Source organism: Ostrinia nubilalis, chromosome 3 (assembly GCF_963855985.1).
Source record: "Ostrinia nubilalis chromosome 3, ilOstNubi1.1, whole genome shotgun sequence".
Classification (NCBI taxonomy): Eukaryota; Metazoa; Arthropoda; class Insecta; order Lepidoptera; family Crambidae; genus Ostrinia; species Ostrinia nubilalis.
The window spans coordinates 5606628-5629535 of record NC_087090.1 but is presented as its reverse complement, the minus strand read 5'-3'; the positions used below and the strand labels follow the sequence as shown (position 1 = coordinate 5629535).

The following is a 22908-nucleotide window of genomic DNA, read 5'->3' as shown; positions in this document are numbered from 1 at the left end:
AAATAAATATACATTTTATTGCGTAATTGGCAGTAGCGTTCATTTGCGGAATATTTTTTTACTTTGTGAGATAATCCTACCGGTTTAATGCGCTTCATTTAGGTTTGGCATTATGTAATCGACGTGCTACTTACTATTGTTGTCAAGTTCATTTTTTAAAATGCCACTGACTGATATAAAAAAAAACATCCCTAAAATGATTCTATAATCTTGTTAATAAAAATAAAATTTTCACATCTAATTTCAAACTTTAATTTTTACTCAAACTTTATTAAAATAATTACAAGTAAAAATATAATCTAGCTCTCTATTTTTAAGTTTCCAATCCACGTGTTAGTTTAAATAATGCGGTCATTTTCTAAGGCTCAATCACTGAAAACTATTGAAAATACCATGGAAATACCATGGAAATATTTTAATTTATAAATAAACTGTGTACAAAATAGATCAGTTCCTGTATTAAGTGTAAAATTAATAGTAATCTTATCAAAAATCCCGTGTTAATTGAGGGAACCGTAGCTCGTGCGGCGCGCTGTAGGCAAGATAGTGCGGTGTTACATCAGATCGCCGGCGCGTGCGCGCGCGGTATAAAAGCTCCCGCGCGCCAAACCGGCACTCATTCACAAATCGCAAGTTATACATGACAAAACATTAGTTCGTGGCAATGATCTACGCTCTCATGCATTACCTTGAAATAGTGGAAACTGAATACAATAACAAACAGTGGTGGTATAGTGACAACTGGTGTGACAGTCATTCCCCGCGCTTTGAGCATCAGCAGAGATAACACGAGTCCTTCGGCACAGTGCATTGATTAAAAGGTAAATATTGATAATAATGTTGTTTATAATTTATACTTTAATTAGAAATAAACAATCAATAACCTTCACCTTAATGTACAATAGAGTTCAATTACCTATTCGAAAACAAGTCAATAATATTTTTTAATTAAAACAATTGAATATCAAACCTTTGCATACATACGAAAACGTCACCAAAACGTCTTCCCGACTGACCCTTTACGTCAAACATACGTTTGCGATAAACTTTTTCCCACATCATTGTTTTTCGCAGCTTTTGATAAATGCCTCCATATTTTTATCTTTGTTTTAAGTTCAGAGGTCAAAAGTAGATACGGCTTCACAGGCTGCCGCGTTACTATGTAGATTTGAAGCCTCGAAAGGTTTTTATAGCATCACTCCAGCCCCTAATCCCCCCTGGTGGTAGTATAGGCTAGGCTGGTCTTAGACTGTAAACTAATATGAGCCGAGAGTATCGAATGTGCTATTCACGCTTCAGCACACACCTGAGGGCTGCCGCACGCCTGTCTAGCTAGAGTCGCCTGTATAAAGCAACGTATTTTAACGTTGTGATCTATTAGATTTTTTTGTTAAAAATCGGAAGTTCTGCACTTTGATAGAGATAAAATAAATATTTACATATTAGTTATCTCATTAAATTAATATTAATATTTTTTATGACTTTATAAATGTTACAATATCTTCAACCCTAAACTGCAGAATGTGAAATTGCAAGCGCTAATAAGGTTTCGTAATCCCTTTCCAGAGTTTCGCGGTTCCTGACGAGCAAACGCATTCAGTCAATTCGAAGAGAACGACGTTAGCAGACGAATAGACAAGACACGTTTTAAGAAGTTATAGAAAGAAGACATTTCCATAATGGCAACTGTACAAGCCGCGCCTTCGAGCCTGCCTACTCCGATCCCCAAACAGGAGAGCAAAGATCTGGACATCATGGCGCTCACCATGGCTGCGCTCCGACTGGTCAACCCTTGGACCGTCGAGAAAAAGGCCGACAAATGGTCGGACAGTTCTGAACCCGGGGCGCCCGATGCGAAAGACCGCATCATCTCCCTGGAAGAAGTCGCCCTGCACGACACGCCTCAAGACTGCTGGGTGGTCATCTACGACCGCGTGTACGACATAACTACTTTCCTTTATGAGGTGAGTTGAACTAATGATCTAACCAGGATATTTATATACTTTTCAATGCAACGTCAAATGTTTACAATCAGCTCGAACGTGACATATCACGCATTTGTGATAAGTGATTGTTATCTATCTGGTTTAGTGGTTGTCTATCCCGACTAAAGTCACTGGTCAAGGATTCAATACTCGTAATTTTCTAAAATACCACGCGATTTCGTACCTAATAACGATGTAGAGCCATAATAAAAATTCTAGTTAGATGTAATTGAATACAGTTTGAACTACCTTCGAATGTTACTGACCCCAAAAGTTTTATTTGGACACAAACTTATAACTGGCTATTTTTGTTTTAGCACCCTGGTGGAGCAGACGTGATGCTGGAATACGCGGGGCAAGACGCAAGCACCGCGTTCAGGAGTTCAGGCCACAGCCGCCACACCGGCAAGACCCTGGACCGGTTCCTCGTGGGAGAGCTGCCCATGCACGAACGCATGTACCGGCGCCCCGGCGGCATGCGACTCAGCGACATACCTGACTAACCGGTAGACTAATCACTTGAAACCACGATGTGTTCCCACCAATAGCGATTACAAGCACACGATATTTTTTCTACAGCGATTCACGTTCAGAACTAAGGTTCTATAAAAGGTAAATAAGTCTGAGTAGACGACATATTGATGTTTATTTCAATCCAAGTGACTCTTGTCACCAAGTTCAAACTTGAAGTGCATAATATCATAAACAATCGCAAAATAGAGCATAGTTGTCGTTAATGTAATTAAACCGCAATTAATTTAAGTTTATCAATAACTTTTCATGTAGCAAGACTTAAGTGTTTGTTAACCTTACTCAGTAATGTCAGATGATAGCGAGCGCTCTGTTTAAAGGTAGATATTTGTACCTTATTCCAACCTACCCAGTGTCTTAATTGAATTATGTACCTTTGTTTTTGATGTCTGCTCTGCTGAGACAGAGTAGCAATTTAGTATTGTATAACTTATAGCTTTTGCATTTATTTTATTAGTTTATAATTATTTTTACTACTTAGTTATAGTTCAGTATTAATTCCTCACGCTCTCTTACGAAAATTGATAGTGTTTGAAGAAAGAATGTAAAACTTTACATGAATATCGAATTATGATTAATTTGATATGAATGTGTTAATACTTAAATTTAAAGTTCCTAATAGTTTTATTTTGTGAAATAAATTTTTCTAATGATTTCATTCGCGTATTTTTTATCAGCGACCTCCTAAAAGTTATCTGCATTGTTGAACCTCACCTTTCATCCGAGCTGGTTATCGAGTTAAGTGATACGAGATGACGACAAACACGCAATGACCGTACAAGGCAAAGCAGGCGGGTAGCATCGCCTGATATAATTAGTTGTCCAATAATTTAGCAGTTACATGATAAAAATTACAAGCTATAAGGCTAACTACTTAAGTGACGTGATAATAATTACACCTATACATTTAAAAACATCTGCATAGTAACGTTATCAAACTACGAGTCATACTTATCTTTCTTGAATTGAAATGACGACAAGGAATAATATATATTACGTATAAAAGTTCGCACGTGTCTTGAATACTTTTATATAAGCTTGTATGGGTTCGCGAACACTGATACATGCAGGGAACTCTTTTACTTATTTTAAACAACTGTTATCTCCCTTATGTTTTCTGGAAGAGATTATTCCATAGAGATATAGACCGCCTAAATTGTACCGTCTCTTGTTTATTTCTTTCTTTTTTTTGTTTTGCGTTGTGTACAATATCAACAATCTATCTTTTGTTTCGTCAGAAAAATACATGGATTTCTATACCCTCTAGCCGCGGGGGCAGCTAGTGGTTTATGTGGGGTTCTGCCCGTCAGAAGGGCAGGGCTTACCCACTAAAGATCTGACGTTGCCCTTGGTAAGCAATATGAGTCGGGAACGCGGGACATCACTATCGGCATTTTGCCTCAAACATTCGTCCGCGTTCCTTGCTCAGCATTCGGCTCGCTTAGTGCGCAGCCCTAAACCAAGGAAGGCCTTCAACCTTCAGCGAGCGGCACGCAGGACACGTGCTGCGCTGTCGCGGCCTCTTAAGATTCTTTAGACGCCACCGATACCCCCCAGTATCTGATGGGCCGAGGCCTATTAGGAAGGGGTAGGTGGACGTCATAGAGCCTCCTCCTGTGCCCGAGACGTCATCGGCGGGCAATGGAAGCGTCGGGTGATACTTCCCACTCCCTCTCCGCCGCTTCCTTCTGTGAAATGACTGCTTCACAGAAGGTGAGCACTCCACGCCACGCCTCCTCTCGATTAGTCATAATGGTGATTTCTATAGATAGAAACCGATAGGATAGATCCTATCATGATTATTTCTGAAAGTACTTAGTCGGATAGGCAAAAATAACATTCGTTAAGATAATATTTATTAAGTACACAATATTTTGCCCAACGTACGAGTACCTAAGAGCGACAAAAACAAACACATTTTACACGTTAGTTACATAATAATTTTTTCTTGCTTTTTTTTTTCAAATATACCGACTTTTCTATATTACTTCCGCCAATCAAAAGGCACTTAAACAAAAAATGATTGCGCCTGGATGATACTCGTAAGTTGCCTATCGGTTTTTATAGTACGACAAACTTGAATTCTCGTTTGTACTGGCTTAATCACGAGAGGGCAACAACCTAATTAAGACGACAGTATTGTAATAAGTATGAAAAGTAGTAACAAAATTTGCATGACGAGAAAAAAGTTTAACGTGACTGCGACCACAGTACCTACTACACGACAGCATGCGATCATGATTTATATTTAGACAAAAAACTGAATATTTATATAGAGCGTAAGTAATGTGAATGCTTTGATTCTGAGAGATAACTCTACCAAATAAATCTAAAAATAATATAAATATTAAATATTGAGTACCTAGCTTGTTTATTTAAGTAATCTAGTTACTATGGGTGTAATTTTGTTTTATAAAAATACGCTTAGTGTTGTTTTGACAGTTTAATTAAAATTTAACAAAAATAAATTAGGTATTCACTAACCACGATATGGAAGTTGGAATGATGAACATCACTTGTGTCAATGTTAAACTTTCTTCCCCGATCTGTGGACAAGGATAAATCATCACATTATTTTGAAAGTTTTATCAATATAAAAAGCTGTCAAAAAGAATTTTCATGTATAGGTGCCAATTTTATGGACCCATTCGGTGCAAATTTTATGGACATATACGGTCTATTTCATGTAAAGCTTGCAACCACCCATGTAAAGCTCACTCGGCTTCGTGAGTTGCAAGATTTATAACTACACACTACCTAAAGTGCCATGAAGATGGAGTCCATCAAATCTTTACCTTATGGTTTTGACTCAATGTAGAGCGTTGAGGCAGATAGCGCCAAATAGTAACCATAAACCTTATTAACCCTTCATTTGGCAAGACACAAATTGTTTGATTTTTTCAATAAAATCTATTTAGACCTAATTGTTACTATCAAATAAAGTTAAGAAAAATAGTAAAAAAAATATTTGGTTGGTATTTTCGCGAAAAACGATTGTTGCTTATTTACCACATTGCCAAATAGGGGTACTTAAATAAAACATTGAGATATATTATAGAATTATTTTTTTTATATGAAAATCTTAAAAAAATCAATCGTATTTCACATTTTATGCATTAAACTTTTTTTTGGCCATTTTCGCAAAGTCGACAATGACCTTTTTCACCAACATTTGATAGATGACGTATGTCATCATACTTCACGATCAATATGCCGAGCCAAAGTTGGCTTTTTATTTTCTCTTTAGCTTCTGAAACTGGTATGTTACCGTTATCTGCTATAGTTGTTGACTTTAACGCAAGAAAAATGTGTTTATCATTTAAATCAGTTCAGCGGTATAAGTGTGAAGACAGACAACACAGAGACAGACAGCAAATTCTTCCTCTCTCCTAAAATGCTGTGCCCGACAGGGTCCATAATTGCATCAAAAGTAATTACTATACCATCTCTATATCATTATTCATGTAATACATGATTGATTTATTGTGTATTGACACTCTTTTGTATTAACAAAAAGCTAAACCTATTTTGTTAGATGTTTGGCACTGATGCTTCTAGGCAACATCGAGGTTCGGAAGCATGTCATGTATTAGAAAACACAGTTTCTACGCCAAATATTGCTTTATATGATTAGTTTGATTTATTATGAATAAAATTTAGACAAAACAAAAACAATTAGAGATGATAAAATAGTACAAAATCATAAAACTTCCGTCTTTGTTATTCTCATTGCGCGTCATCTTGGCGTCTGACAGAAATATTGATATGAAATCACTCAAAACTCAGTCGACGACCGATTTACTAGTGTTTTGCTGAACTAAGCTTCGTAACAAAATCTAATGATTTGCACAAAACTTATTATTTGGTGCTGTAGAAATATTCAAAGTGATTGTTGCTTAAAAGCATCACTGCCAAATGAAGGGTTAAGAACGTTTCTATGAGAAAAAAACTTACAATTGCTTGTAATTAAAATAGTGGGCGGTAGAGTTGAAATATCTCAGGTAGATGACAAGAGCCATGGTCATTAGTATCGCCGTGACCTGCATAGTCCACTCCCGCGGCATGCCGCATTTGGAAACCCTCACTTCTTCTGGCGTTATGGTAAGCTACAACAAAACATAATGTTAAGGATTTGCTACACTGGATGCGAACTCTGCGGTCAAAGTGAACGCAGCCCGCATCATGTTACGTACATTATTGTCGGTCAGGGCCCATTGGCCTGCGGTCCGAGAAAAACAATCTGTTAGCGGTAGTGATAAAGGCAGGTTGCGTTCTTTGCTCGTGCCCACACGGTCAAGTCGCATCAATACGAAATGTACAGACACCAACAAAGTTGTTCATACATTATGCAGACCGCAACCGCAGAATGCTTCCAGTGTAACAGATCCCTTAACTTTCAGCTTGTGCGTCACTGAACGCCTATTAATGTCAATGCAAATTAGATCATTAACACAATAAACTCAGTTTACATACACATGGTCAAGTATTTTTGTATCTATTCATTATTAACCTCTATAAAATTCGAAACTAGATATTACTCGCTGTTTTCAGATACGTAAACAAACAGTGATAAGAAATGACTTTTACATCATTTATCTGTGGTGTTGTATGCACATAAAGGAGTCTTGTAAATACCAATGATTCACGATCGATAATTTATTTTAAATACAAGGAAAATAGTACATCTCAAATGATATCAATTTCCGAGATAAACAGGTAAAATAAAGCAAAAGAGGGGACGGGTAATCTCATACTATTATTATAGAGGTAAAGTAACATTATTATTAATCGCCGGCGAAGCCGCGAGTAAAAGTTAGTACCTAAGTAACGTACGTAAGTATAAAACGACGTAAGATACCTACGATGATAACGTATATAAATATTAATTAGGTCATTTGACTTTGGAAAATAGGTCCCGCAAGTGACGTCAATCACAGCTCATAAAAAGTTGATAAAAAAGTAAATGCCCTCACCAAATAATACTTAGGGTCCAATCGATTCCTCCACGAAAAGGACGGCACTGTGTACTCCACAAACTCGATCTTATGGTCAGGGGTGGGCACAAAACTGTGCCTCACTACGCAGCTGTGATGCGTATGCGCACCGAAAGCCGCGCGCGGGCGCAGGCTTTCCACAAGGTACTCAGTAGACTCTTTGGAGAGGCAGTCCCAGCGTTCCTCGAACAAGTTGTTGCGCTCTGGTAAAGGCGCTGCGTCCGGCTCCGTGCAAATGCTATCCGACTCTCTGTATAGGGGATAGTGCTGAAAATTGCATTTAAGAATCATGTTCTGTTACTAAAAATCGACTAATTCAAGTCAAGCTTGTGAACTAGAGATGGGTTATACTAGGTTTTGATACTAGGTGCACCTATTCCTAGTATTTATTAATACTCGATCCAAATACCTATTCCACCTAGTACGTAGTAATTTAGCATACTTGACGCGACTAGTGCGGACTAATCCACGTATTAAGACTTTAAAATACATTTTTTTTTAAAAGATACAACCGTAGTATGAATAATGCAATTTGAAATTGAATAATAATTCCTCCCTTCATACTTCAACAGGCTTAGGACTGTCAACTTAAAAGATGGCGTATTTAAAAGATATCAATTTCATAAAAATATTTACACATTTTTTCTTATTTACATGAATATGGTTTGACTACGTTTGTGTGCGTTTACTTCGTCGCGCTCAAATTTGTTTGGTCAGACAGAGACGGAGTGAATCTCTACGTTCGCACATAAACTTAGCGAGAAATACTAGGTGCGCGTAATACACGATTACGGATTACGCAATAATAACCTCTATTACTTTGATGATAGGGTCGGAAATCGTGTAATTTATAAAATACTAGGTGGATCAAGTATTTAAAAAATTGGAATAGGTGCCGCCTAGTACTGTAAAATACCTAGTGTGTGGATCTGTTCTAGTAAATACGTCTCATCTCTATTGTGAACTCACCTGCATCAAAATCGGTCTGCTATACTTCTCCAATCTTGTTTTTCCCTTACAAAGAGCAGAACCACTGCTACACTTCATGATATCTGTATGCAAGAGACAATTTCTATTATTATGTGGTTTGTGCAAAAATAGGTACTGAGTCTAAAAAAAATTAGAGTTATGAATAACTAAAAGTTTTGTCAAAAATGTTTGCAATGTGTACTGAAGCGAGACAATAATATTATATTATGTTAAATACACTTGATAAAGCACCTGAAATCCTGTCGATCTCGCTAACTGCGCGGGAGCAGAGAGTGCAACCGTCGCCTTCCATGGCCATGGAGTTGATGAGCACAAAATGGTTCCCCTTTAGCGTCACCAGGCGGACTGGAGGCGCGTCCAACTTGCTTTCAAATCGGTGGGCGAGGTGCGGTGTTATCCTTTGAATGCACTATTGTTAATATTAAAAGAAACAATATTCAAAGACTTCAATTAACCAAATTCTAACCAAAAATAATATTCTAAAATGAATTTGTATGCATAATATTTTCTAGTCATTTCTAATCACTAACTAATGAACCCTTAACCCTTAAAGAACATGAAACTTGTGTTCAGCATTTTTATATTAAATTAATAAAATAAAATGCTATATTATATGCGATATGATAAATTCCAATGTTATATTACACTTTATTTATTACTCTCTCTGACATTTAACTCTAATCAATAAAACAATTAATAAAAATATCAATCATGAGTGAATCACAGAATAACGTATTAGGGTCAATTATATTATTATACTTATATTACAATAAAATGTGATTGATAATGTGACTAGAGTAAGATAATAGCAAAATCAATTACCTACGGAACACATCACTTTCTATTGGTCCAGCAATTCTAGATTCTCTTACAAGTTTCTTGCTTTAAAATTTATAAGTGTAATAATTAAAATTATATATTACAGACAGAGGTATACAGGGTGTTAGGTAAATGGGTATATGAGCCGACACTAGCCCATGTTAACATGGGCATATAAATGGTATGGTGAAGTCAAAAATTTGATATCATAATTTTTTTTTTTTTTTATTTTCATATTACTAAATTTTATAAAATCTGATTTGTATGAAAATTAAAATAATTAAAATGGAGATATCAATTTTCTGAGTTCACCATACCATTTATATTATGCCCATGTTAACATGGGCTAGTGTCGGCTCATATACCCATTTACCTAACACCCTGAATAATTTCACAAAGTAAATAGGACCGAAGATGATGAGAGAAACAAAAAACAAAACTTATTTGAAGACTGCTTGATAACAATTAAGTCACTTACCTATAATGAAATCCAATGTCATGGTTGCCAACAACGGCATACATGGTAGTTCCATCTGGAACCTTAAAAAGTTTATGGAATCTTTCTACATAATCCTTAAATTCTTGCTGGGAACACCATTTGCCTTCATCAAATAAGTCACCTGATATAAAAAAAAAATATAGGTCAGTAAAGTGAAGTTCTTATTAGAATAAAACTCTTTAAACCTAATAATTATTAGAAGTAGCACAATTCAAAGATTAGGGCTTAATATTGAAATTTTATGTGTTACCTAAAACAAATACAGCTTCTGGTCTGTGTAAAGTCATAGCAGTTTGAAAGGCACGGTGCATTTGGTACTCTCTTCGCCACTTGTCCAGCCAATGGCCATTACGGGAGCCCAACAGATGAGTGTCAGCCAACACCATGACATACAAAGGCTCTACATCATCTGGCGGCGATTTGCTGAGTGCTGGCCAGCCACACTAAAAATATTTAATACATAGTTTAAACATTTCTCTTGATCATGTGTTTTGAAAACAATGTTTAACTAAGTTTAAATTAGATGAAGGTAACATGGTAGTACTTCAAACATACCTGAATTTGAGTCACATAGTAGATAAGGTATTCACAATAGATGTAGATAAAAATAATGCCGATAAGAAACCTAGGAATGGTTCGATAGAACAACTTGTGGTGCCACCTTCGAATAGTTACCGGCATATTTAGGATCTTTGTCTAATTTAGACATATAGCACACAGGTGATTCATCCTTGTACAAATATAGATTCCCGGATAATAAACATGAGGTATTTTCTTTCTGATCTAGAATTAAATAAAATAAATAAACACTCCGACCGGAGGCAAAACAAACAGCTGGCTTAAGATGTCACTGTCAGATTGATTGACGTTGACAGACTCAACTTTTTTCAATTGTCCGATTCAGCCTCAGTTCTTTCATAATTTTTAGAATTATTATGAAACACATTAATGGAATACTTATCCATTTTTATATTTAAAAGCGAAGAAGACAAAGGTCAAATTACATTTCTTTTAATCAGCCGGGAACTATTCAGGTTGTAATTTTTATAAATTAACCAACCTAAAACGCTGCTGCAATTTGCTTCGGACTTTAACAAAACAGAAACCAGCTGATTGTCAATGTCAAGTGTCAAGCCATGACGTTTGTTTGGCGTGCATTTTTTTATCATGTTTGGGCGATATTTTAGTCATAAAATTATTCCACAAAGATTTTAACAGTCGTATTTTGTTTTTACACTGTGAATTTTGCTAGAAATATGTCGGTACACTGGAGTTCAGAGATAATGAAGTGGGAGTACCGGGAGTTGCAAGCCACGGCGATGTCTGTAGATTACTCGGGGAACAACGTGCTGTTGGCAGGCAGAAGGTCGCTAGCTATCAAGCAGATAAACCTGGAGGAGGATGCCGGGGACATAGTGAAGAAATATCCTCGCCACAGCAAGTACGACGCAGCGGGTGCCGAGTGGTGCCAATCGTATCACGGACAGAAGCTGTGTGCTATTGCGGTATGTAATCAAATCATTAATTTGTCTCTTATCTAAACTGTGCAACAATGTTACACATACAACTTTTGGTCAGAAGGTAGGGTTAGATTTAGTGCATGAATGTTTATTTAAACTTAATAACAATTTTATCTGGCAAACTAAAGTAATGTATGTAATATGAAACTGAGTTAGGTAAATAATTATAATTTACAGAGCAACCAAAGAGTGGATGTATATGAATGGCGAGGGAGTAATGAACTAACTTGTATTACATCACTCCGTGGGCACACAAGAGTTGTAAGCGACACTCATTTCCACAGACAAGATCACAACCTGATTGCAACATGTTCTATAGACACATTTACCCATCTTTGGGATTTGAGAGATGCAAGAAAACCAGTTCTTTCATTATGTGCTGTTGGTAAGTTCAGCTTTTAAATGAGCTACAATTAATAATGTGTGTCTGTATTTTTTTTAAATCTTATAATTAATTTGTGATTATTTTTAGCTGGAGCTTCTCAAGTACAATGGAATAAAGTAGCTGCACACATAGTTGCCACAGCCCATGATGGTGACATAAAGATCTGGGACTACAGAAAACATACTGCTCCTATACAATACATTTCTGCACATTTGTGCAAAATCCATGGAGTTGACTGGAGTCCTCATCATGAATACCAATTGGTCACCTCCAGTCATGACGGCAGTATAAAGTTCTTTGACATCAACAATGCCAGGAGACCAGAAAATGTTATAATGACCAACTTTCCTGTTTGGCGCGCGATTTATACGCCATTTGGAAGTGGTCTGTTGACTATAGGAGTTGGCTGGGGAGGTTTGCCAAGAGTGGAACAAGCAGGAGTTATTGGCATATGGGTTAATGGAGCTCTATCTCATAGACTAGTAGGACACACTGACACAGTGCAAACAATGGTTTGGAGACCAAACACTTCACCATCCAACTATCAGCTGGTCACATGGGGCCGAGATCAAACACTTAGGGTGTGGTCTATGCACCCATCTCTCTTGAAAATGTGCAACCACTATTTACCTGATGATACTGAGTATGATGATGATAATAACAGTGACAGTGAGTATAGTCCACTTCAAATCAAATTTATCTATCAAAATGGTATGCTAATTTAGTAAAAATGATCTAAAAATCAGAAATTATACAATTTACATTTCTATTTCAGCTGTAAGTTATGCATCTACTGCTGGTTCCACGAATGACCTCTCTGTAACTGATAATAAGGAAACAGTAAGTATAATAATGTTCAAATCATTTATTGAAAACAGATTCATAACTTTTACTTTAAAGAAATATACAATGTTCTTACTTGCAGAATAAAGAGTCACACAAAAGTACTACTTCTATTGATGAAGAATTCGAATCTATCCGTGAGATGGCTAACATTGAAGTTACTGATATAAACATTGATACCAGAACATGTCAAATCCATTCAGAGAAAAATGGATACACTGCCAACTTACAAGTCATGTTCCCTAGAAATGTAACTGAAAAAACCATACCAAAGTTTTCCTGGTTATCTGGAACCAATGTCGATAGCACAACAACTATCAAAATACTTCAGGCTATCAACAGGACTGCTTTCCGTAAGAAAAAAGAGGGCCACAGATGTCTATTGCACTGTTTGAAGACATTAGCAACATCTGTGGATGAGATCCCAGTAAAAACAAGTGACGATTCAGACTCCATGAAGTCCAGTCAAAGGAGTCAGTCGGAAAGCGAAAACGCAGGCGACTCGTGCATACCGTTTCCCCGAACGTGTGGTGCTAAGTGGTGTGGCGTTGATACTCTTGTCGTGTTTAACCGTCCGACAAACGCTCGTCGGCTGTCGCTGAAACATGAAGCGGGAACTCCTAGATCGATGTCGTCTCTTTCGCTCACGCCAGCTCTGTTCGGGACGGGGTATAGTTCCGTGTCCCCTCACGCGACAACTACGCCCTCCCCCACCAACGCTCCCGGCTTTCCGCAGTTGCATCACAGACATCCGTCCAACTCTATTACGACATTCTATTTTCAAGACAGATGGGTAAGACAGACTTTTCGCTGTAGAATCCAAAGATTTTTAACTAATTCAGAATCTGAGGTATATTTTTGTATATTATAGAAGGCCCAAGGCCGCCGCGCAGGCAGTATGCGCAGCCGCGGCAGTATATCGGGCATCGGATCACCTCGCGTCGTCCTCTACTCTGCCACTAGTCTGTTCCTCCTCAATAAAAGCCTCGCTGAAAAATACGTCATCAATGCTGAAAATCCTGTTGGTAAGTTTACATTACATAGCATTGATGATGCAATAAAGATTTATGACTATGTACTCATATAAGCCTCGCTCTTTATTACCAACTACATTTTTTTTTATATAAGGTGTTATTTTTTGTACTGATCATACTTTACCAACGCATCTAATAAAATCATACAAATACGACCCAAGTGTTTTTAAAAAAAAATTCAGGCTAGTTTTTGTTTTTACTTTTCCTAACAAAAAAAAGATATTATTTTTACAACCATCCTGTCTTCACTCACTGCCTCTCTCTCTTTCTTTACTCATTTCATTCATACGAGTACGAACAATGGCCGCGCGCATTCATTCAACGTTCACACACATAAAGGTTAGATTACACTAAACCTACGTTACCAAAAATTATCACTCGTGAGTATGTACGATGTTACGTCATGTTAATAGGTACTACGCGCTGGGAGAAACAAAATCTAGCTACATAAGTAGGTAAATAAGTGTATTTTCATTAGTGTAATAGCGGGGGACTTTTCCAACGAACCGAGGCCAATCATCCGCGTTAAACTAGAAATTTAAAAAAGGATAGCAATTGGAATTCAATATCTACGGTTTCGTAATGCCTACGCAATTTATTTAGAGACGTAATAAAAAATTGATAGGTACATACCTATTACTACTTCGCTTCGCTTCAGTGGAAATGCACCCTAATATTGAATATGATAGGTGTTGTAAATAAAACTCACTGATCAATTTTCCTGGTTTTAATTCCTAAATTATGATTTGCCATCACACTTTAGATTCATTGATTTTACTTATTCACACATTTACCTATTTTGAATGTTGTTATTTAAAGTTCCTAGGTTATTATTACACTAATCACAATACATTTTGAACGTCAAGCCTTTGTTGAATGTTCACGTAAACACTGTCTTGCACTGTCTAATCTAGCCACGATCGAATTGAGGTAATGCTTTCGGGCTGCACACTTGCTTGCTGTTCACTAGACACCACGTCGGATGTTGTATTCACAATTCGCGCACTAACTTTTTTACGGAAAAAGTCCCTTTCGCGTAAACAAGCACTCATCTGTCCAAATCACACTGTAGGTATGTACCTAGGTAGACTTCCGCAATAACCATCGATAGAACTAGGTCGCGGTCGTGGCCCTCTGGCAACAACTCCTTGATAAGGCATTCCGTATTTTTACGCAAAAGCCGCCGTCTGCGGCGCTCGCATCTGGGTACCGCCAGCACTGTGCCGGTGATTGAAATTGAAATCCAGAACTTCGTCCTCGAAGCGCACGGAATCTCGTCAAGTCAGGATACGGCTGCGCTCCCTGAAGCGCTGCGCGGCTCCAAACAAGCAAGGTATGAAGGTTTTCGACTCGTCAATGTTTCTCGTCGGCCAGTTAGTGTGCCCGAAACATAATTTCACCTGCGTTTTGTTATTGATCAAGCGCGGCATTGTAATAAATCACACATACACTGCAATACGTTTGGGCGCATTGGACGGACTGGGACGATTATTTATGTTGTTGCGCTCCCGCATGCCGATCGGCGGCTCGGCGCGGGCTGTGGGCGCGGAGCGACTGGCAGCGATATCAATATGGCCGACTCACGCGGCGCGGCACGTGGCAGTGGTCGTTGCCCTCGGCCGGCTACTACGATAGTGCGTACAAACGAATACTCACCGCGCTCAAAGGATGATTTATTTTTTATTTTTTTCGAAACATTCTTTGTCGTTTTACTCGAAAACTAGCCTGAATTTTTTTTTAAAAACACTTGGGTTGTATTTGTATGATTTTATTAGATGCGTTGGTAAAGTATGATCAGTACAAAAAATAACACCTTATATAACAGTAACGAGTCCAAAAGTTTTCCTTGTAGGTATATGTTATTAGACTTTCATTGTTTAAACAATTGCCAGGTCATATTCAAGCGGACTATCCAAATGTTGACTATTCATTTGTTTTATACAGACATGTGCGAGAAGAACGCGAAAGTATGTTCGGAAGAAGGCGAATCAGAACTGGCGCACGCGTGGGGACTGGCGGCGCTGACGGCGCGATCGCTGCGTGCGCGCATCGTGGATCACTTGGCCTCTAGCGAGGAGAGCATGGGCTGGGTCGGCCACCCGCTGTGCTGCAGCCTGCTGCAGTCCTTGTGAGTTCTAGGATAGGGTGCAAATTCACATTAAAGTTATTTATTCCGATAGTAAATTACATACATACCTACTATGCTCTTGATAATTGACATTTTAAGACAAATAATCAAATTAACTTTGAGCTCGTTTGGTATTCGAATGTCCAAAAACTTCGCATCCATTCTATGAGCATAAGCTGAACTGTGTTGCACTGTTTTGCATACTTTTCATTTTAATACTTACTTTAAAAATTAAACCATGTGATATTTTATTGTTTTACAGAATCTCTCACTACGCCAAGTCATCTGATCTCCAAATGGCAGCCATGCTAGCTTGCGCCTTTTCCGTGTTTAACGACACAGGAAATTCTAGCTCACAATCTACCATCAGTACCTCAAGTTGTGTAAGTAAAGAAATAAAGTTGCTAAGTAACATTTCAGCCTGAATTTCTCCAATAACTAAACTTACTTAATAAAACGCAAATAAAATGGTGTTCTGCAGGGTAGCATGTTTGAACCAATGCAATGTCATTAATGATCGAATGTATAATAAGTCTTGATCGAAGTATTTTTTACTTTCTCTTTACAGGGAAACAACAACACATCACCGTATAGTACAGTAAATCAATATAGTGAAATCAGTGCAGATGGTTGGACGCTACCTATTGTACTTAGAAGTAATTCGTGTTCAGAAGCTGAGAATTTCTACACAGATTCAACAGTTTCAAAGTCGGAGAAAACTTCGTCTTGCGTATTGGACGAAGTCACAGTACATCTTTATCACTGTTTCAAGCGCGCATATGCCGATATTCTACATCGTTGGCAGTTGTTGTACAGAAAAACAGAGGTTAGTGGAATTTCAATTTAGAATTTAACATTTAAGTACTCTTAACATCAGATATTTAAAACAACATTTGGAATTATGATTACCTAAAGTTATTCAAATGTATAGTAACTTCAATCAATCGATGACTTATTGAAGTCAATTTTATCAAAGTTACAGATTTATTTAATCTACCAAATTGACACTCAACTGCAAACTCCAAAACCAGTACACACACTTCAACGTTCTTCTACTTCGTACTTCTAGCGGGTATAAACAAGCTAACAGCATCATAACCTTACAGGTGATGAAACTAGTCAGATGCAAGCACGAGTCGGCCTCCGCGCGGCCGCCTGGCCCGTCCCTAGCGGCGGAATGTGGCTGGTGCGGCCGCCTGGCCAAGGGCGCAGCTTGCACTAGTTGCGGCCGAGTGGCGCTGAGATGTGCTGTGTGTACACTTGGAGTACGAGGATTAGCCTGCGCTTGCGCTTATTGTGGACACGCGGGCCATGCTGCTCATATGATGAAGTGGTAAGCTATGTAGATGATATTTGTGCTTGGTGCGGCCGCCTGGCCAAAGGCGCCGCTTGTACAAGTTGCGGCCGAGTGGCACTAAGATGTGCCGTGTGTACACTTGGAGTACGAGGATTAGCCTGCGCTTGCGCTTACTGTGAACACGCGGGCCATGCGGCGCATATGATGAAGTGGTAAGCTATGTATAGTCTGGTCTGCGAGCACGTAGAATTTTGTCCAATGACCCCAAGCTACCCATCCTTATCGCTCGCGCGTAATTATGTTGCTGTCGCGCTCGCACACTCACTGCGGGCGCCCGTCGCACAGTCGCGACAGCAATATAATTACGCGCGAGCGATAAGGATGGGTAGCTTGGGGTCATTGGACAAAATTCTACGTGCTCACAGACTGGGCTTTAGATGATGTTATAGAACCGTTTCTAGCATTGTGGCTGGTGCGGCCGCCTGGCCAAAGGCGCCGCTTGTACAAGTTGCGGCCGAGTGGCACTAAGATGTGCCGTGTGTACACTTGGAGTACGATGATTAGCCTGCGCTTGCGCTTATTGTGGACACGCGGGCCATGCAGCGCATATGATGAAGTAGTAAGCTATGTAGATGATATTTGTGCTTGGTGCGGCCGCCTGGCCAAAGGCGCGGCTTGCACTAGTTGCGGCCGAGTGGCGCTGAGATGTGCCGTGTGTACTCTTGGAGTACGAGGGCTGGCCTGCGCTTGCGCTTATTGTGGACACGGGCCATGCTGCTCATATGATGAAGTGGTAAGCTATGTAGATGATAGAACCAAATCTAGCATTGTGGTTGGTGCGGCCGCCTGGCCAAGGGCGCGGCTTGTACAAGTTGCGGCCGAGTGGCGCTGAGATGTGCCGTGTGTACTCTTGGAGTACGAGGATTAGCTTGCGCTTATAGTGGAGTTTGAAGTTTTAAACACGTCAGGGTCACCTACCAATGTACTGTTATAACATAATGTCCACGTTATTATAAATTAAAGTCCACAGTACCGCACTTTAGAAGGTGGAAAACCGTAAAACATGTGATAGGTTTAAAGATGTAAATGCAACTGAATTAAAATAGACGGGCGTTTATGGTATCGGCATAATGGCCACACGATTGTTACTCAAGTTACTTGGATAAGCGAAATGTGCACACAGGGGCCATGTGGTATGTTACGCAGTGACATCATCAGACATCCATTTGCAGAAAACCATTCATTTCACAGTCAACTTGAGAGGCCAGGTGACATAAAAAATGTACCATGTGTACCCTCGGCCTGCGTCTGCCCCTACTGTGAACATGCGATGTAAGAGTAGTATATTATGTAGATGACATTATCATAGATCCATTTGTACAAATATGACTACTATAGTCTATCCAATATAGCTTGATTAGAATGACAGTTGTCAAACGAATGTGACTAGTGTTGGGTATGTTTTGTACGGTTCACATAGATGTATCGATAAGTTTTCGAAAAAATGATATAAAAAAATACACCCAATTTTTCTTCATATCTTTATTCATAAAAATGACAATTAAAATATTTAAAATTTATATTTAAAGACAGTAAAATTTTAAATTTATGTCAAGGGTGTACAACCTAAGTCGTAGTCATCATCATCAGTGTTCTTCAGTGGTTTTTTCTTCTCGCTAGAGGGCGGTGGGCATCTCTTCTAGAGCAACGGTGCTATGAATATCCAAAAAATTACCGGTGATTGATTTCCGATGTTTGATTATTTATGAATGAAATGTTTTTTTGGTTTTTAATAGTGAACATTTAGAAAAACGTATCGTTCGTTCCTTCGTTTCAGCCGGAAGACGTCCACTGCTGGACAAAGGCCTCCCCCAAGGATTTCCACAAAGACCGTTCCTGTGCCGCTCAGAAAAAAAAACGTCAGAAAAACGTATAACTTGACTTAAATATGTTAAAAAATTAGTTAGAAAAAAAATTAGTTAAATTATGTTAAAAAATTAGTTTTAATTTTAATATGACATTTGTCGATATGTCCCATCACTAACATTTTTGTAACTCGAGATAACCTTGTAGAGACGTCGTTAATAATCTAGCTTGATTTTTATGATTTCGAATTACTACTTATTGGTGTAATTTAACGCTGCATTTACACGAAATTAACATTTTTATTGGAAGCAAAGTCGTCGAAAATATTGTTTGTAGGTCAGACGTGAATTATTTCACGTCCGCCAATATTTAGCTCTCATTGATCGCTACTACAAAGTTAAGTCGTTACTTTTGATGGCAGCTGTCATTCTAATCAAGCTATATTGGATAGACTATAGTGTAGATAATGTTTTTTTTTATTGGCGGTCAATCTGGAGATCCTGGCTACACAGGAGTTGCAGAGATGGAAACGAGAGGAAGGAATAGTCTTTTATGTTACTGGTGTAGAAAATAGCAAATAACGGCTTGTGTGACCATTTGAGTAGATCTGGAAAACCAGATCCTGTCAACTAGTTTGTGTGCTCTCCGGTTTGATTTAGACCGAGTTTTGTGTATGTGTTATAGTCAAACCTCGAAGTTCCGGCACTCCTAGGTTTGACTAGAAGTCTTAGTCAAAGCCCAAACATTTCGGCCTTTGACTAAAGAATGTTAGTCAAACCTAGGAGTAACTAATTTGGTCAGGCAAACGTCGAAACTCAATTGAATGAAATCGGGGTTTGACTAGTCAAACCTCAAATGACTTTAAACTAAACTATACTTCATTCTGATCTCGAACTTATTGCATTACGGTCGGTTTTCACGCGCACGTTGAACATCTTTTTAGGTGAAGGTACGAGTAACTAAACTTATTTACTTCGGTTGTATGTCAGTGTTTCTAGACCGATCTTGAAATTCCTAATTTTTAGGGTTCTGTTACCTTAAAGAATAAAGAGTTTAACCGCCTCTGTGGTCTAGTGGTTAGACCACCTGATTCCGATGCAGAGGTCCCGGGTTCGATTCCCAGTGGGGGCAGAATTTTCTGTTCGGTTTGGTTGGTGGTAGGGCTTGTTACAAGTCCGCCTGGCTAGCTACCACCATCTTACCTAAGTCTGTCGCCATAACAACAATGTTAACAGTATTGTTGTGTTCCGGCAGTTAGAGGTAAGATAGCCAATCCCTCTGTGGTTGAGGATTCCGGGTGAAGCTCGCTTCCACCTTCGGCCTGATCATCACTTACCATCAGGTGAGATACAGGCCAAGAGCTTCCTCGTTGTGGATAAAAAAAAAAGTTAAAACGGGACCCTATTACTATGACTTCGCTAAATGTTATCTGTCACCAGACTCGTATCTCATGAATCATTCTCTAAATATTTAGTTTTTTATTCACTTTTAAAATAAATAATTAAAATAAATAATTAAAACACTGAAGATTTTGTACTGCACCTTTGTCCGTAGCCACTTAGAATATGCGTCACAGGTTTGGAACCCTAGATATCAGGTGTACATATCTCGACTGGAGAGTATTCAGAGGAAGTTTGTGAAATTTCTCTGCTTTCGCATGAAAGAATCTTATAATTCCTCAGAATACCTACCCCTCTGCAGAAAACACCACCTTCTTCCTTTGGAACTGAGGCGCGAGATAGCGGACGTCACATATTTGCAAAAGATTGCCACAGGTGTAATTGACTGCCCACACCTACTAGCCAAAATATCTCTGAGGGCGCCTCTAAGGCCCATGAGATTTAATCCACTTATTTTTCTTCCGAAGGCGACCACTAACTATAGACAGAATAGCTTTATATGGCGTGCTGGCGACAGATTTAACAGACTGAGTAAGGAACTAGATATTGATTTATTCTATACTAGCATACCAGCGCTTAGGCGGCTGCTGAGCGAGCGTTTTTTCAAGCCTATCATGTAAGTTTTTTTTTTTTTATCATGTTGTTTATTATAAATATGAGGTAACGGGAACTCTAATATGGTAAAATTACTATCTCTTTATTGCAACATTAGGTGTATCGTGTATCGTATAAATTTTATCTGTTTTTATAATTTCTTTAAATATCCACCACAATTCTATCTGTGGGGACCTATAAGTGGTTATCAAGTGTTATTAACTGTAAAATAATCAATTATGTAAACCCTGGTCTTCCTAATATAAATAAATAAATAAATTCAATAAAATACTTGATATTTAAGGGAGGCTTCCATACAGCAAACGTGACATTTTGCAGTTTTCTGCTCGATATTAGAACGTAAATTGGTGAACCCTTGAAATATTCACATAATATTTAGTTGCATAAGTATCTACTTTAAAAATAAATCACAAAATTAAAATAAAATAAATATTTAAGGGGGGCTCCCATACAACATCAAAGTCGCACGGAACCCTCTGTGAGCGAATCCCACTCGCACTTGGCTGGTTTTCTATTTGCCGTCTACTTTTGATCGAGACTGCCAGTCATTTCTAGGATTGACTAGGCAAAGCCCGAAACAGATTATTTTAGTTTCGACGTTTGACTGAACAGTTTAGGCACTTCTAGGTTTGACTTAGTCAAAGGCCGAAATAAGAATTCACTTCGGGGTTTGCCTGAAGGCCTTGGTCAAACCTAGGATAGACCAGTCATTCCGCGAAGAGACTGCATATCGACCTTTGACTATGACATATGAATTAGTTACGAATGAAAGTGTAACACATCCAATCTTATTTTCAGGTTCTCGGAGCGCGACACGTGTCCCACCGGCTGCGGTTGCAAGTGCCTCATAGAAGGGAATAATATGTGGAAAGGTGTCAAGTACGTGTGACCAAGGTAAAGCCTCATCCTTGTTGTAGATAGTGTTCTTGTATAATTCGATAAATAAATAAATAAAATAAATAATAAATATCTTTGGACAATCTCACACAGCGCCATCTAGCCCCAAAGTAAGCAATTAATATGCTTGTGTTATGGGTGCTAGCTTAACGGATATACTACTTATATACTTTTTTTTTAAATACATACAAATTATACATAGCAACACCCAGACCCGTCACAGAAATTAAAATTCATCATTTCAATTTCTGCCCGCCAAATATGACTATAGTGTGTATGTCACTGTATGTGCCCTTTTTGTAGATAGTGTTGTTGTAAATTCGATAAAATGACACTGTAAGTGCCTCTTAGAAGGGAAAAACATGTGGAAAGGCGTCAAGTACCTATATGTGGCCAAGGTAAAGGTCAAATGTATGTGCCTTTGTTGTAGATAGTTTTGTTGTTATATTCGATAAATAGGTATCACTATAGTCACGGGTAATTTACGGGCAAATTAACATTCCCCCAATCGATTGCGGTGACATTCGCAAAAAAATGCATTTAACGGATTTTTATCTACAAAACAAAAACAAAACATAATTTAAATGTTGTCTGTTAAATAATCCCAATGACAATTAATCAGTACTTTGATTTTGACAAGCATTTATGTTGTATAGAATGTTAATAATATTAACAGTGTGCCTACCATGAGTTTACATTAGGTGAGCTCGCTAGCGAATACGTCAAAAAATTCTATGAAGATTTTATTTCTTGAAAGTAGCCGCTAGGGGCGCTGCACAATATGTCATACATTTAAATGTCATTTTTTTACGCAGTCGCTAGCGAGCACACCTAACGTAAACTCATGGTAGGCACACAGATTACCTCGATATCGACACCAACTCTTGTTTATCTTTATATTTATGTGTATGTATTACTGTATTATTAGTATAACATTTTATTGTCTTTTAATGCTGCTACGGATTTTAGAAGCTATATTGTTATTAGGATAAGTTATTCTTCGATTTTGTACATTTAATTATTTGAAGACTGCGAATTTGTAAACATTTTAAATAAATAGGTAAAGTCGTTTTATCTCAGAATTTTATTTAACAAACATTTTATG

General features: G+C 38.3%; 3 protein-coding genes across 5 annotated transcripts; 2 read left to right on the top strand and 1 right to left on the bottom strand.

Moving 5' to 3' along the window:
• The first annotated feature begins 611 nt into the window (after positions 1–611).
• On the top strand, positions 612–3174 carry LOC135088257 (uncharacterized). The gene is made up of 3 exons (XM_063983134.1): positions 612–821; positions 1567–1964; positions 2303–3174. Exons 2-3 carry the CDS (start codon positions 1680–1682, stop codon positions 2486–2488), a joined length of 471 nt encoding a protein of 156 aa, XP_063839204.1. The 5' UTR covers positions 612–821; positions 1567–1679; the 3' UTR covers positions 2489–3174.
• Positions 3175–4944: 1770 nt separating this feature from the next.
• LOC135087706 (metallophosphoesterase 1) lies at positions 4945–10681 on the bottom strand. 2 transcript variants are annotated; one of them, XM_063982462.1, is made up of 8 exons: positions 10374–10680; positions 10069–10261; positions 9798–9939; positions 8732–8898; positions 8480–8562; positions 7490–7777; positions 6471–6622; positions 4945–5062 (listed from the first exon to the last, which is right to left on the bottom strand). In XM_063982462.1, exons 1-8 carry the CDS (start codon positions 10497–10499, stop codon positions 5044–5046), a joined length of 1170 nt encoding a protein of 389 aa, XP_063838532.1. In that variant the 5' UTR covers positions 10500–10680; the 3' UTR covers positions 4945–5043. The 2 variants fall into 2 exon arrangements, with proteins under 2 accessions (XP_063838532.1, XP_063838533.1); XM_063982463.1 differs by lacking the exon at positions 6471–6622 and having other exon boundaries at positions 10374–10681.
• A 254-nt stretch (positions 10682–10935) lies between these two features.
• LOC135087701 (GATOR2 complex protein WDR59) lies at positions 10936–22877 on the top strand. Of its 2 annotated transcripts, XM_063982455.1 has the most exons (12): positions 10936–11323; positions 11516–11723; positions 11811–12392; positions 12499–12563; positions 12649–13359; positions 13438–13591; positions 15545–15728; positions 15991–16111; positions 16297–16554; positions 16835–17061; positions 21705–21800; positions 22773–22877. In XM_063982455.1, the coding sequence occupies exons 1-11, from the start codon at positions 11075–11077 to the stop codon at positions 21793–21795; spliced, it is 2850 nt and encodes a 949-aa protein (XP_063838525.1). In that variant the 5' UTR covers positions 10936–11074; the 3' UTR covers positions 21796–21800; positions 22773–22877. The 2 variants fall into 2 exon arrangements, with proteins under 2 accessions (XP_063838525.1, XP_063838524.1); XM_063982454.1 differs by having other exon boundaries at positions 21705–22877.
• Positions 22878–22908: the final 31 nt, after the last annotated feature.